A 15716-nucleotide genomic window follows, 5' to 3' on the forward strand; every position below is an offset into this window, starting at 1 on the left:
AAGATGATAAAGAACTTCTTAGATATGAAGTGTCAACATCAAAAAGATTCATGAAATAGAGAGATTTTGAGTTGACTTATTACTCTGTTTTTTTTTTTTAACTGAAAAGGGTATCAAGATTGGGTGGGAGTACACATGATTTTCCTCAAGTTGCTCCATTTTTTTGTATAGGTAACTTGCTTTGTAACTCAGACCTAGGATATCACATTTCTTTTTTCTGGCTTATGTTCTCTTGTCATAAATAAAGGGAAGAAAAGAAAGCCTCTTGGTCCAGTTCAACCAAGCAAAGGGATTTGTAGCATGGGAATTGCAAGGAGCCTGGCATGACTAGAGCTAATGGCTCATTTGTGGAGTTGTTTTTGTGATCCTTGACTTTCAGGTTATTTATGTTTGTTTATGAACATCTGTGACTAGATTATATGGGATTTATATAAAGCTATGATTACTTTTATTATTTTATTTTATGTGTATGAGTGTATTGCCTGCAAGTTTGTACAATGTGTGTGGAGGTCAGGTCAGAAGAGGGCTTCGGATTCCCCTGAACTAGAGTTAATGCATGGTTGTTAGCTGCCATGTGGGTGCTGGGATTTGAACCTGGGCCTTCTGCAAGAGGAGTCAGTATTCATAACCTGTGAGCCATTTCTCCAGCCCCAAAACTATGATTTTTTTTAAAAAGAATATAACTTATATCTCCAGAACTTTGTCAAAGAAGTGTATTGCTTGCTATACAGCACCCTTTAATGATTACTTTATTATTAGGAGATTAATGAATTATAGATTATTGGGTTATAAAAACACTTTGATTACTTTTAAAGTTTTAACATACTATATCTATATAATTACTTGAAATTTTCTACTTTTTAAGGGTTTATTTGGGACAATTTGATGTCTATCAGAAATCTTTAAAACTGTTATTCCATTCATAGATATTTATCCTGGGGAAAAATGTCAGGTCCATACAGCTATATGTGTAATATATTTATTAAAAACCTATCTTTAGTAAGAAAAATTTTAGAGAGGTAGAAGATCCCAAATTTCAGTCAGTTAAGAGGTTTGGTGAAATGTTATGTTTTTAAAAAAAATTATTATTTTTATTTTATGCATGTGTATTGCCTGCATATATTATTATGCAATCCCTGAGGAGGTCAGAAGAGTGCATCGGATCCCCTGGAACTGGAGTTACAGATGGTTGTTAGTTGCCCTGTGGGTGCTGAGAATCAAACCTGGGTCCTCTGTAAGAACAGCCAGAGCTCTTAACTGCTGAGCCATCTCCATAGCCTCAAATTATGGTTTTTATAGAAATTATAATAGTTATAGAGAATTGCTAGGTAGCCATTTAAGTAATATTCATGTGTATATATTGACATGAAGAGATAGGTATCCACTACATGTCATATGAAAATAGTTTGCAAAATAGCATGTATTAGATTTATAGTTCCAGATATACATATATTTAAGAACACAAAAAAGATTACATTTGTATAAAGCAAATGTTGAGGCTGGAAAGATGACTCAGTGGGTAAAGTGCTTGCTGTGCAAGCATGGATATCTTAGTTCTAATCCCCAGCATCCACTTTAAAGTCAGGCACACATGCTTTTCTAATCCCAGACCTGGAGGGCAGAGAGACAAATGGATCCTCAGAGCACCTTGGCCAGCCAGTCTAGCTAATTGATAAACTCCAAATTCAGTGAGAGACCATATCCCAAAAAATAAGATGGAGAGCAATCACGAAAACACTTGGCATCCACATCTGACCTCTGTGCATCCATGAATCTGCACATATTAACATTTACATTTTTGTCTTATGTGTGTATGTGTATGTACATGTTAATGATGATTACTGGTCTGCATTACAAATTCTTTTTTACTTTGCTAATATATTTGTCTACATTGTCAGTGCTTTTTCACTTGAGCATGTATTCTGTCTAAAAAAATATTTAGGTATTCAATGAAAAAGGATTAATGAAATCTGTGTTTTTATAAAGATTTGTTATCTCAACTTTTTTTTTTTTTTTTTTTTTTTTTTTTTAAAAAAAAAAAAAAAAAAAAAAAAAAAAAGAGGACGATAAATCTTTCACTGTGATATATCAAAATAAAGGTTATTTCTTTTCCTTTACCTCACTGTTTCCTTACCCTTGTCCTGGTTCCTGCAGTTATTTTTTTTTTTAAAATTTTTTTTTTTTATCTTTTTTTTTTTTTTTTTTTTGGTCTTTTTGAGACAGGGTCTCCCTGTAGCCCCAGCTGTCCTGGAACTCGCTATGTAGGCCAGGCTGGCCTCGAACTCACAAAGATCCGCCTGCCTTTTTTATAAGAATTATTAAGTTCAAAGTGATAGGCTCTAATAAGTGCTGAGAATACCATCTCTGTGGCAGATAGTTACACTTACTTGATCTTTAATATCCTGGCAGGGTGGACAAAATCCTTGAGAAGACTTGAGGTCCAAATAGGGTCCTAAGTTTCTAAAATAAATTAACCCTTTGAACAAAAAGATTCCCTGTGGTAGTTTTTTAAATGTATTTAAATGTTTTTAATTGACACACAACTATCTATTTATGGGTTATGCTGACATTTTAATAGATATATACAATATATAATGATCAGATCAGGATAAGTGTCATAGCTGTCATATTTGAGACAATTAATACTTGGCCTTGGAATAAATCCTAATGAAAAGATTTATGAATGAAATAAAAAGTGGTTAAAAAATGAACCCTTACTAGTCAGTTGAGTTAACTTGAAAGTAAAATGAGGAATGATTTCACTTCCTTTAAGCTAGAAATTTTTTAAAGTAGCCAAATGATTTTTATTTTAATGTTTCTTTAGAAAATACTAAATTTTAGGCACTCTAGTACTCTGAAATAATTTTTAAAAATTTTTTGCAGATTCTCGACTTCCTAAGCATGGAAGAAATCAAGAATAACTCTGAGGTTCAAAACCAAGAATGTGGCTTTCGGAAAATTGCTTGGGCATTTCTTAAGGTATGTTTTATTCATTTTAAACACATTGAAAATAATCTCCAAGAGGGGAATGGTGGCGCAGGCCTTTAATCCCAGCGCTTTGGAGGCAGAGGCAGAAGGATCATTGTGAGATTGAGGTCAGTCTGGGATGATCTGTATAGTGAATTCCAGGTCAGTCGGGCCTGCATAGTGAGGCCCTGTCTCAAAAATTTTTAAAAAAATGTTTAAACCTCTTAATAATCTCCAAATATGATTGGATGTTTTCCCCCTAAGTCATCTCAGTCTTCTAAGGAGTTAGTATCTAATGTGGCATTGAGATGGTCAGAATTGATAACTCCTAGTGAGGCTCATTAAGAATCTGAAGGGCTTACTGATACCCACTTTGCCATTTATAGTTTTTGACACTGTATACTGTGCTGAATGATGCATATAGTCCTGCCATCTTGTGTCCATTCATTAGATGTTTTTTGAACCCTTTCAATGACAGCCACTGTTCAGTCAGCAAACCTGAATTCCTTGACCATACTGACTTCTTATTGTAGCAATAAAACCAAATATAATACATTTACTTACACAATTTGTCTTTTGATTACAGTTTTTACTAAGTACTATAAAGAGTTTAGGTGGATGATGAAAACAGGAATCTAACCCTGTAAGACCACCTTTTCACATTCTACTCTGTAATTTCAGCATTGGATAGATGAGAGTCTAAGACATTATTAAAATGTAATGAACAATGTGAGCCATTATGGGATTTTAAATATAAAGCAGTTTATTAGGAACTGTTCATACTCATTTTTAAATTCAGATTTATCCAGCTGCATTTACCATAAGCTACAGTTAGGATACAATAGATTTCACAGTATTTTTACCTTTAAGAATCTTATGAATTTTAATTTATCCATCTTAAACTATTATTAGAACCAGTCACCAAGAATTCTTGACCGTCTCCCTACACCCATAAAGGATAATGGCTTCTATGTGTTCCCATGTGTAACACTATCTTCTTCCTTATACTGTAAGCTTTACAGAGTCTAATGACTTTTTTTGACTAAACTATTTGAGCATTTTTAGTTCTTTTATATTTTTTGCATTTATTATAGTAGATATTCTCTTGAAATTCTTCACTATCATGAGCTCAAAGCATATTACAGGCACACAGAAAGGGGTGAATATCTATTGAAGGAATTACTACATAGATAGAAAATGATTGAGGTAGGCTTAACCTGTAAGACAGTGATATGAACCAAGTTAAAATTTAAATACCTTACTATTATACTGTTGAGTTCAGCAGTATTCAGTTATTATAATGGTCCATTACACTGTATGCTAATTCCCAGTTATGCCTCAGGTCTCAGGCACTTTGAGTTCATCTGGAATGTAGTAGTTGATATTTTAAACCATATAATAACAAAGTCTATATATTTGAGCTGTAAATTATATAATTCATAATCATAATGGCAGGGTCTTGGGTGGATTTCTTAGAATGAGAATCCACATCCACATGAATTCCAACATCCACATGGTGGTTAACAACCCTCCATAACTCCAGTTTCAGGGGATCCAACACCCTCTTCTGGCCTCTGTAGGTATTGCATGACACAGGTGCACTTACATACATGCAGGCAAAACACTCATACACATAAAATAAAATAAAGAATAATAAATTTAAAAACTCACTTCCTTAGTTGCATTAACCACACTTAAGGGCTCCATAATTCTGTGTGAAGAGTATAGTCATAACACAACTATACAGCATTCTCAGCATCATAGAAAGATCTATTGGATGCTACACTTGAGTCTTTCTTGACTTTTATTTCTTTATTTTTAACTTGCCAAGTTGATTTAGTTAGTAACAGTTGTTAAATATGTCTCCTGTACTCAATCCCTATGATTCCAGTTTAAGTCATATTCAGACTCTGAGAACTGTTGCTAAAGTTCCTAACTTTCTACTCCAAATTTGTAGAGGACACAATGGTTAGAAAGGTACTTCCTAAGAAAACTTATTTTGAACTGGTGAGGTTTTCAGTTTTCCCTAAGAATTTCTATTTATTTGCTTATATTGTTTCATTTAATAGGTTTTAAAATAAACCTGTGGGGCTGGAGAGATGGCTTAGCAGTTAAGAACACTGGTTGTTCTTGCAGAAGACCCGGGTTCAAATCCCAGCACCCACATGGCAGCTAGCAACTGTCCATAACTCCAGTCCCAGGGGATCTGACAGCCTCTTCCGACCTCCATGGGCATTACATGACATAGGTGCACTTACCTACATGCAGGCAATACACACATACACATAAAATAATAAAAATAGAAATAATAAATAAAATAAAAATAAAATAAACCTTGCAAAGAAGGTAGATTAAAATACCGAAAAAGTATAGTGAATGGTTTAAATTAGTTTATGTTAAAATATTTTGAGTTTAAAAACTAAAACAGAATTTTAATCATTAAAAATATTGATATAGTCCTGTAGTTCTGGCTACTGAGGAGGCTGAGGCAGGAGGATCACATGTTTAGCTTATACTTCAGAGTGAGTTCAAGACCAGCTTGGCACTATAGTGAGACTGTTATCAAAGGAAAAATAAAAGGAGTAGGGATATAGCTCACTGGTAGAGCACTTCCCTAGGATGTGAGACCCTGGTATATTTAATCCTCAGTGATGCCAAAATACTGATAATAAATGGAAATTTTTTTTGTTTTCAGTAATATGTGCTTTAATCTTTGACATTATTTCAAACAAATATATGTTGATTATTGATGCAAAGTAACATCTGGTTCAATAATGTAAATGTTTTACCAGCACACTGAAGTGGCTGTACAAATGCAGAGAGAGCTAGCAAGAAATGTTTTAAAGTTGTCAAGTTTACACTTGTCAAAATGATCTGAAACTGCCCAACCACTGAGATCAGTCTTCTGTCTTTTGCCTTATAAATATAAGGAATTTCAAACTATTGCTTTAATCTTTTAAAACTGAACTTCCGACCCTATGCTGTTGCTTTATTGAGTGTATTTATTTTCAGAAAAGGTAATGATTTATATATATTCTTATTTCAAGCTTCTCGGAGCCAATGGAAATGCAAACATCAATTCAAAACTTCGTTTGCAGCTGTACTACCCACCTACTAAGCCTCGATCCCAATCAAATGTTGTTGAGGTTTTTGAATGGTGGTCCAAATGTCCAAGAAATCGTTATCCATCAACATTGTATGTAACCGTACGTGGATTGAAAGTTCCAGACTGTGTAAGCTAATAGTACATCTCTTTGTCTATTACTTAAGAATGACATAATAATTTGCCATTTTTAAAAAGCTAAGATCTCAAAATTATTTTAACAAATTGCTATAATAGAAAGATATTTTGAAAGATTATATATTAAGCCTATAACAGTTGATATTTAAGAGATAGTTAATGAACTTTATTCTTTTTTTAGTTTGTTTTGTTTTGTTCTGTTTTGTAAGACAGGGATATTGTACCCACTTCCCCCAGCCCCATAATGGAATTTTATACGGCTTGAGTTTACGCAGATTTTCTATATGTTGTCATATGTGCAACTACTCTTTGCCCCCTCTTCTGTGAAGATCCCTGTGCCTTGCTGACGGGTATGATCTAGATGTCCCAGTTAGGACTGAACACTCAATCTCTCCCAGCTATGAAGCCTGTGAGTTACAATAACAACTGACCTGGCAAGATATGTCCACTAGTGCAATAGTGGCACAAATGTTATGGGAATAACCAGTCAGCCTCTGATTGGCCATGAGGCCTGCTCCACAAGATGGAACCCATACCTGGCACCATTGTTGGGGCTGAGAACCTGTGGCTAGATAGGTCATAGGACCTAGGGAAGAACCTACTGCTAATATTCTGTTCAGTGGACATAATATTAAAATGACTCCTAATGACTTACTGCTATACTCCTAGCAACATAGTGACTGTCTCAACTCTTGTCAGAGAAGTTTCTTCTTGCAGTAAAAGACAATTAACAGCTAGTCAACATACAGGGAATCTAATATTTTATTATCCACACTTTGAAACTTTCTGATGATAGGACCATAGATCAAGTAGCTTTTAAATTAAAATATAACTTTTATGGATTATATTTTAAAAACATTTCCATACTATTTTTCTCAATATTATAAAAAATAATGTATGCTTGGAAAAAGAAACACTTTAGGGCCAGCAAGATGACTCACTAGTAAACATGCTTGTTGCTGAGCCACATGACCACAGCTTGATCCTGGAACCCTTGTGTTGTTCTTTGACCTCCACATGTGCACCATGGTACATGTATACCTACATCCCCCCCCAGTAATAATAAATAAATAAATGTACATTTAAAAATAAACAATAGAACAAACTATAGTTTTTCTCATTTTCTATACATATTTAGATAAAGCCATCTTACCGCTCCATGATGGCTCTTCAGGAGGAAAAAGGTACACCAGTGTATTGTGAACGTCACCGTGAGGCAAGTTCAGTTGAGACAGAACCTGGATTAGAAGATTCCAAGGAAGTAGTAAAGTGGAAACGACTCCCGGGACAGGTGAGATGCTTAATGACGCTTGTATTGATTACTTTTCTTATTGTTACCTGACAAAAGCAATTGAAGGAAGGAAGGAAGACGAATAGCTTTGTCTCACAGTTTGAGGTTAGCCCCTTATGGTGGGGAAGCCATGGCACTAAATCATGAGGCAGCTGGCCACATTGCCTCCACAATCAAGGAGCAGAGAGAGATGGATGCTCATGTTCTGCTTGCTTTCTCCTTTTTATTCAGTCAGGAACCCAACCCATGGACTGGTGCTACCCACGTGTAGAGTGGGTCTTTCCATTCTCATTAAGCAGTGTAGAAACTACCTCACAGACTTGTCCAGAGGTTTGACACCTAGATGATTCTAGGTCTTGTGAAATTAACAGTATTAATCATTACATTCATTTAGAAATTTCTTACCTTAAAAACAACAGTATCTCTAGGGTGCTGGCAAAAATGAAAAATAAGAGACAAATACAAAAGATAGAAAAGCACTTCAAGATTTAGTAGCTGACGGAATAGTTAAGGAAACAGGATAGCTTTTGAGATCCCTCTTGTTACTAACTTCCTCTGAGTGCCTGCTCTGAGTAGGATTCAATATCAAACCCTGGGAAATCAAAGAACTTGACAGTGGCTTCAGAGATGTTAGTCTGTGTGATTAGGCAATCTTCCTCCACTACAGTTCCTAATCTAAGATTAGTGGTCTAAGTGACCTCCTTATGCCTCAGTCTATTTTTGTATGCTTTTTTTTTATTTTTTACCACCCTTTCTCTTTTCTTAATCATCGTATCAGAGAGTGAAGGAAAGGGGTAGGTAGTATGGTGCCTAGTGTATTACTGACACTTAACAAATGTCTTGAATTTTTTACATTCTTAGTAACTATTCATAATGCTACCTGCTGATCTGCTAAGGTTGATGTTGTTTGTGTAAAGTGCAGTACCTATCTGGGAAGCAAGCCAGTACTTCTTTGACTAGGTCCATTAGGCTCCGCTTGGCCTTCTGAATAATCCTCATGAGATGTATTTAGCTCATAATGTTTACTGTTGACTGACAATAGCTATTGCTGCAGTGAACACATTCAGAGACATTTGTAGTGAGGTACAACATTCATGACATACAGTAAGGGCCCAGTATATGTTTATTTCAACCTCTTTAGTAACACAGAAAGCTTACTAAGGCCTACTCCTAATTGAAATAGGTAGAATTAGGAGATGCCAAAGTAAGTGGTGCTTCTCTGGTAGATATTAGCAGTCCAGTTTTTAAAATTTTATTTGGTAATAGGGATTGAAAACAAAGAAATTATAAGGAAATTGTAATACAGTTAATGAGTGAGAGACCAACAAAGGATGATTGCTTACTTTGAAATTAAAATAATCCCTGCTGCACCCACCTTACCTCCAGTGAGTGCCAGAAACTGCAGATAGCGCTGAAACCTGTACTCGTGCTTAGTTTAACTAATAAATTGAAATCTCTGTAACCATGCAGTAATGGCCCATTGTCACTTGTCAGAAAATCACTTACTAAAATGGCTTAATGCTTTCTGATGCAAAACATTTCTGTCATTAGAGCATGTTTTCTTTATCTTCAATCTTTGTGTGTGTGTGTGTGTGTGTGTGTGTGCGCGCGCGCCAATGCAAAGACACAACTCTCACCTCAAAGGGGACAAGTGGTAGTTTATTCTGGAGCCAAATATGAGTGATCATGGCCTAGAAACACAAATTCAGATTCCCCCATATTCCACATTCCAATGTGGAAGCAGTTTCATGAAGTTTTTATAGTAACAGAGGAAAGAGCCATCATAAATCAAGGCACTTTTCAAATACATTGGTAGAAACATTTAGTAAGTGGTTACAGCAAAAGAGAAATCTCAGCTATAGGCTTCAGATGTATCTGATGACACTTGACCTCTTGGTTGGTGGGAGCTAGGACTTTGTTAATATATTCCTAAAGGTTTTTTATCTATTAGTCAGAGGATGTTGAGTCAGAAACAGAGGTGGGCAAGGAGTGGCTATTTAGGGGGCTAAAGATAGCATAAGATAAATTGTAATTAGGCTTTGAATCTGCAACATTCCAAATTCTCTGCCACCACTGAAATTCTAATCAGTTGATCAGCCTTTGCAGAAGGTTGAATTTAAAGATGAAATTTTTCTGGGATCCTCTTACTTCACACCTCCCAGCAGCTAGACTTACAGGCATATACCACCATGCTCAGCTTGATAACATGTTTTCGTGTTATCCACGAATGTATTGTCTTTCCCATATTTAAGCATTTATTACTCATTGTGTTCACAAATTATGCACTGTAGGTATGATGGCAAAATTATCATGGATTTTTTTCACCTTACAAATTTCACAGGCAGATTTGTTCTTACTGTAGACCTTAACCTTGTTGGTTAAACTAAGCACGAGTACAGGTTTCAGCGCTATCTTTTTTTTTTCCCTTCATAAGTCTAGCTCTTTCATGTTTATACTTAAAGAAAGCATTTTACAGCTTTGCTATCTTTGAATTGTCCAGCACCACTATTCTTATTCTTTGAAGCCATTACTAAGTAAAATAAAGGTCACCTGACAAAGCACTGCAGTATCATGACACTCAGTCTGATAACCAAGGCAACTGGTTAGTACTAACAGGCAGATGAAATAGCTACAATGAGCAAAGAGAGAATCCATGCACAGGGCTGGATGCAGGATGGCAGATTCCCACCACATGGGTTTGAAATTTCCCATTTAATATTTTCAGACCATGGTGACCTTGAGTAACTGAAACCACAGTTACAGAGGATATTTTAAAAGAGGAAAAAAAAAAACAAGAATGACCATTTATACATCCCTGAATTTAAAATAAGACATATGTGACATTTGTGGTTATAAAATGTTTCTGGCCTTTGAAAAAGTGACTATTTGCTGTAGTGGAATATAGATGTGTCATTCTTTTTGTGGCTATATAAAGCAATGTCTCAATGATAGTTTTAGAATATTAGACTGATTTTTTTTTTATTTTAGAGGAACTAAATGTTAAACATGAACAAATTAATTTTAAAGAGAACCAACTCTGTATTTGGAAAAATAATTACTCTGTTTTTTAATCATTCTGCTGACAATTGTTTCTCTTCCTCTGTATCACAGCAAAATAACCTTAGAAAAAAATTGTAGTAATGGAGATTAACTAGTCTTATTTTAATGTTATCTAATTTATATTTTAAAATATTTTTTAGGCTTGTCGCATCCCAAACAAGCACCTCTTCTCACTAAATGCAGGGGAACGAGGATGTTTTTGTCTCGATTTCTCCCACAATGGAAGGATATTAGCAGCAGCCTGTGCCAGTCGAGATGGATATCCAATTATATGTAAGAAATAATCCTACCTGTTTAATCTCAGTGTAGTCTATGTAGTTGACATTGTTTGGGTTTTAAAATTCATTGAAATCTTAATTTAAGTAATCCATCATATTAGTAAATTAAATATATTTCTTCAGGTAAAAGACAGTTACTATATAATTGTTCAGGTATGAGAGTAATCAAATAAAAGATGTTATTTTTTTAACATATAATAGTTTTTAAACATTTTCTACTTTATATATAGAAATTTAGAATTATGAAAGAATAATAAATCTTATGGGAGATTTTAGTCAATTATGATTTTAGCTTATAGTCATGATGATTTAAATTATGAAAGTCCAACAATTTGTCATATGCTGGAAAACTGATGAATGACTCAGAAACACCTCAAAGAAGGCTTCCCATTATGATAGGGAAGTCAGCAGAAAGGCAAAGAAAAAGTATTTCTATAACTGTAAGAGATTTTCTTAAAGCAATATCATACTATTCTAGACTTAGAAGCATCATTTTTTGCCTTAGTAATAAAAATCAACTCTCCTTGGCGAGAAACTAGCTCCTCATGGGTATCTGTCATAAGTTCTAGGTGATGTTGAGCTTTACTTAGATGCATGACATTCATGGGAAACCTGTTCCAAGATACTAGTGATTATTCTCCTTTGAATAATGAAGGAACTATTTTAATTCTGATTTATATTCTTTAAATTTTTCTGTATTATATTATTAAATATTTCTCTATGGCTAAACAATTTACTTGAAATCTTGCATAGATTTAGATATGTTTATTTAAATCCAAAATTATGAAAACCTTTGGCTCTGGTTTTGAACTGTTTGATTATAATGTGTATAAACTTAAGATTCACTTAGCTTATTCAATATTCAGCTGAGTCCTTCTCACGAACTGTGGAAGTCTTCAGTCATTATTAACTTGAGATGCTCTGCTTACCCCTTTCTCGCTCTTCTCCTGAGACTCCTATCATGGCCTCTGTTGGTAGGCTTAGTGGTGTCCATTGTGGATCTCAGACTTACTCATTTTTCGGCATTCATTTTCTCTTCCTCAAATTAGATAGTGTTAGTTGACCTGTCATCAAATTTAGTGATTCTGCCAGCTGAGGTCTGTTGTTGAGCCGCTCTGCTGAACTCCTTATTTCAGTGACCCTACTCTTCAATTCTAAAAATTTCTTTTTGCTTCATTCTTAGCATTTCTATTGACTTACTGATCTTTTTTGTGAGGAATCATTCTTATGCTTTTCGTTCTTTTAGACCCTGTTTTCTTTAGATCTTCTAACGTATGTATAATAATATTTGAAGCTTTTATTGAGAAAAATCAACTGCGGTTCCTCAGTTTCTATATGGACAGTTTCTGATAACTGCTTTCTCTTCCTGCGTGTAGCTGTACTTTCCTGTTTATTTCTTCCATGTCATAACTTTATGTTGAAACTGGACATTTTAAATAACACAGTGCAGTACAGCTCTGTTTCCCTTGTTTCTCCCCCTTACCATCTCAGATTTATTGTTGCTTCTGGTTGTATAGTGACTTTCCTAGATTAATTCTGTTAAGTCTTTATTCTTTGTCATTTATTAGTTCTTTGTAGACTGTATCTAGTAGCTAGTACCTTGCTTGGTTAGGTCTGATGGCCTTTGCCAGGGAGCAGTGTTCTGGGATTTACTTTTTGTGCTTCAGCACACAATTTAAAACTGCCTTAACCTTTACTTCCTGTTTGTGCAGAGCCTCTTCGGGTAAGCCAGATAAAGAGATAAAGCTTACCAGGTTTATGCACATAGCCTTTACATACATGTGTGGGGATCCTAGATTCTCAGGAATATTTTGGAGCTGTTCAAAGTTCCCTATAGCCATCTCATTCTGAGTTCTGTTTTTAAATTTGTGTTCTGCAGTAAGTCTTTTCTTACTGAAATCAACTGGTGTTAATCTCTTAGGCAGCAGTAATGTTAAATAATGCCACTGATTGTTTCTACATGAACCTCAGAATTAGGGCCTTTTGCGGAAAGCCTGCACAGAGCCAGGTTCAATAAGGCTTGGAGCCTTTTCTGGAACTGACAAGCTGAAAATAGGGATAAGTCTTTGGGAATTGAGTTTTTAGGGAACTTCAGACCTTTTCTGCATCATCTAGTGACTTCTGAGCTTACGATTTTAATTTTTCTTTTTAGGGTACTTTAGAGTTTAGGAAAGAGGAATGAATTGTTATTGTGAAAGCATTTTAACCAAGCTTAGTGTTCTTACTGAGATTCAGCCACTTTTCTTGAACAAATACTCCCCTAGCTCGCCCAAGCTATGCAGAATCTAATTCTCAGAATGCTGAAGCATCATTTTGAGAACTTTTTGCCAGTCTTCTCTTTGCTTTTATGAGGGAATAGATTTTTCTAAAGTTCTTATTTTAGCTCTTTCAGTTTTGAACTGCTCGGTATTTTGAAGGGTGGTTGATTCCACCACTAGATGGAAGCAAAGACTTGGAAACTTCTGTATAGAGAGCAGCTTAGACACCATCGAGTATGAAACCTAACAGTGCTTTTTCAGACCGATTCCTTTGCTGCTAATTCCATTGTGATTTCTATCATTTTAGTGTTATAATTTCTTTCTTACATAGACACATTTTAAATTCCTCATTACTTAAATAATTTTTTTAATTTAGTTGGTTTTAAGGTAAAATAATATTTTATTCATCAAACTCCAGGTTATACAGTATTTGAAGTAAATTGCAATGTAAATGTTATTTCTTATATTACTAATAAAATTATTATCAAAGACTCTTGGGGAAACATCTTGAAAGTAATTGATAGTGCATTAAAGAATATTGTCAAATTTTATCACATTATAAAATTCTGTGTATATACTCTTGGGTTTAAAACAATTAAAAACTTTTAGTAGATTTTAAAATTTTGTTAATATTTACATTATATTTGGTTATAATTTTATAGAAGGTGCTTGATTTTTATTTCAATTATTATAAATTGTGTGTTTATTGGATTAAAATCTAGAAACATAATTTCTAAATATTTTTATTAGTATATGAGATTCCTTCTGGACGTTTCATGAGAGAATTGTGTGGCCATCTTAATATCATTTATGACCTTTCCTGGTCAAAAGATGATCGCTTTATCCTTACCTCATCATCTGATGGCACTGCCCGGTGAGTATTTATTTAGGAAGTGCTTAATGTGTACTTGTTTGCTATGAAATCTAAAGAGATACAACTATTCCTATGTCTTGCCTATGAAAAGACTGTCATAAAAATACATCATGCACACTGACTGATGAAATAGTAGAACTTTGCCTTGAGGGCAGTTTTCTTAAATTTTTTTAAATTTATGTAATATGTCTCATTTCTGGCCCCCGCCATCTTCAAATGATTATTATGTAAACTGCTAATTAACACCTTGCAAGAAGGTACTTGAGAGATTTCCTAGAATGTAAACAAGGATTCTTTCTTCATTGTTGGCTAGATATAGGGACCAGAATCCTGTGGCAGTCAATACATAGATGTAGACAAAATAGATTACTGGGTTAGGTACTTTATACTTTAAAGAGCTTTATAGATTGTTAAATATTTGCATTTTCACGAAGTTAGTCTTAAATTGTCCCTTCGATTTAACATTTATTTTCCTTTATTTCTCTTTTGAATCGGTCTTACTTGTAGCCCAGGCCAGCATCGAACCTATGATTCTCCTACCTCAGCTACCTGTGTGCAGGAATTACAGGCATGTGCCACCAGAATTGGCTTAATAAAACATTTTAAAAGATAAATTCTAAGTTTTATTTACATTTTTAATAGTTTCTTTAACCTTGACTATTCATGTGGGGACTCACATGGTAGAAGAAGAGAAAGAAGTCTTGCAAGTTGTCCTCAGACCTTCACACATCATACACATACACACAATAAATGTATTTTTATAACAAGTAAAATAAATACATAATTTAACCCAGATTTCACCATACTTGAAGGGTTTCCATATACAACATACGGTTCATTTTGTTTTTCTCTAACTATGTTTAAAGTTGATACAAATTCTGACTCTATATAAAAAAAATTGTGAAAGCTTTAACTGAATGAAGAGCAAAGCATTATAGCTAGAACTAAGACATAAAGAACGTGTATAAGGGATAAGCTGTCATCAAAGGGAAGGTAATCAGAGTTGTCAGTGCTCACACATGGTAGAATTTTGGATTTACAAACCTGACTTTTCTTTCCTTTTCCCTAAATCATTTTCACATGTTTTCATTAGTGTTTCCCAAGTAACTTTTTTTCACCTGCTAGCTCTTTGCCATATGGCTTCAGCTTATATTCTCTCCTTTACTCATTTTTACAATAGTCAGAAGGACTTTCCCTTTTGTTCTGGCTCTACAGTAGGCACCTATGTCCTCCTTACATCCCTTTCCCATACACTGTTTTAACTTTGTTATGTGGTTTTCTTTCTCGGATCTAAAGATTTATGTGTAGCTGTTCATCTAGTTTTACAAATTCATGTTTTCTCGTTCTGTATGAACAGCCCATGAACCCATTAATGCACACATTTATTTTGATGTTAGATTCTACTCTTGCTTAAAGAGCAAACTGATAAGTTGAGTTTTCATACAAAAAGCTTCATAAAAATACATGTACACACACACACACATACACACACACACTGAGCTGTTTTGAACATCTGCTTCATTTCTGCCTGCTAGCTATAGTCTTTCAAATAATGACACCAAGACTTATTAGCAGTCAGTGAGGTTTCTACTTTTTAACTTCCATAATATTCCTTCATATTGGTAATTTTGTTCTTTCAGCACCTATTCTGTTTCATGTAGTGTGTAGTCAGTAAAGTTTTACTGTGATAAAAATGTTTATGCAGGGGCTGGAGACTCAGAGGTTAAGAGTGCTTCCAGAAGACTTG

At 34.6% G+C, this 15716-nt stretch overlaps 1 protein-coding gene across 5 annotated transcripts in view; it reads left to right on the forward strand.

The window, feature by feature from the left end:
* Ahi1 (Abelson helper integration site 1) overlaps positions 1-15716 on the forward strand; it is a 142658-nt gene that overhangs the window by 19294 nt on the left and 107648 nt on the right. For all 5 annotated transcript variants that reach the window (XM_017795328.2, XM_008822075.3, XM_008822078.3 and 2 more), the window contains 5 exons: positions 2884-2979; positions 6015-6200; positions 7347-7499; positions 10700-10832; positions 13846-13969. In XM_017795328.2, the coding sequence (XP_017650817.1) occupies positions 2884-2979; positions 6015-6200; positions 7347-7499; positions 10700-10832; positions 13846-13969 (692 nt within the window). The remainder of the gene's footprint in view (positions 1-2883; positions 2980-6014; positions 6201-7346; positions 7500-10699; positions 10833-13845; positions 13970-15716) is intronic.

The sequence above is a fragment of the Nannospalax galili genome, unplaced genomic scaffold (assembly GCF_000622305.1).
Source record: "Nannospalax galili isolate Female #2095 unplaced genomic scaffold, S.galili_v1.0 scaffold186, whole genome shotgun sequence".
Lineage (NCBI taxonomy): Eukaryota > Metazoa > Chordata > Mammalia > Rodentia > Spalacidae > Nannospalax > Nannospalax galili.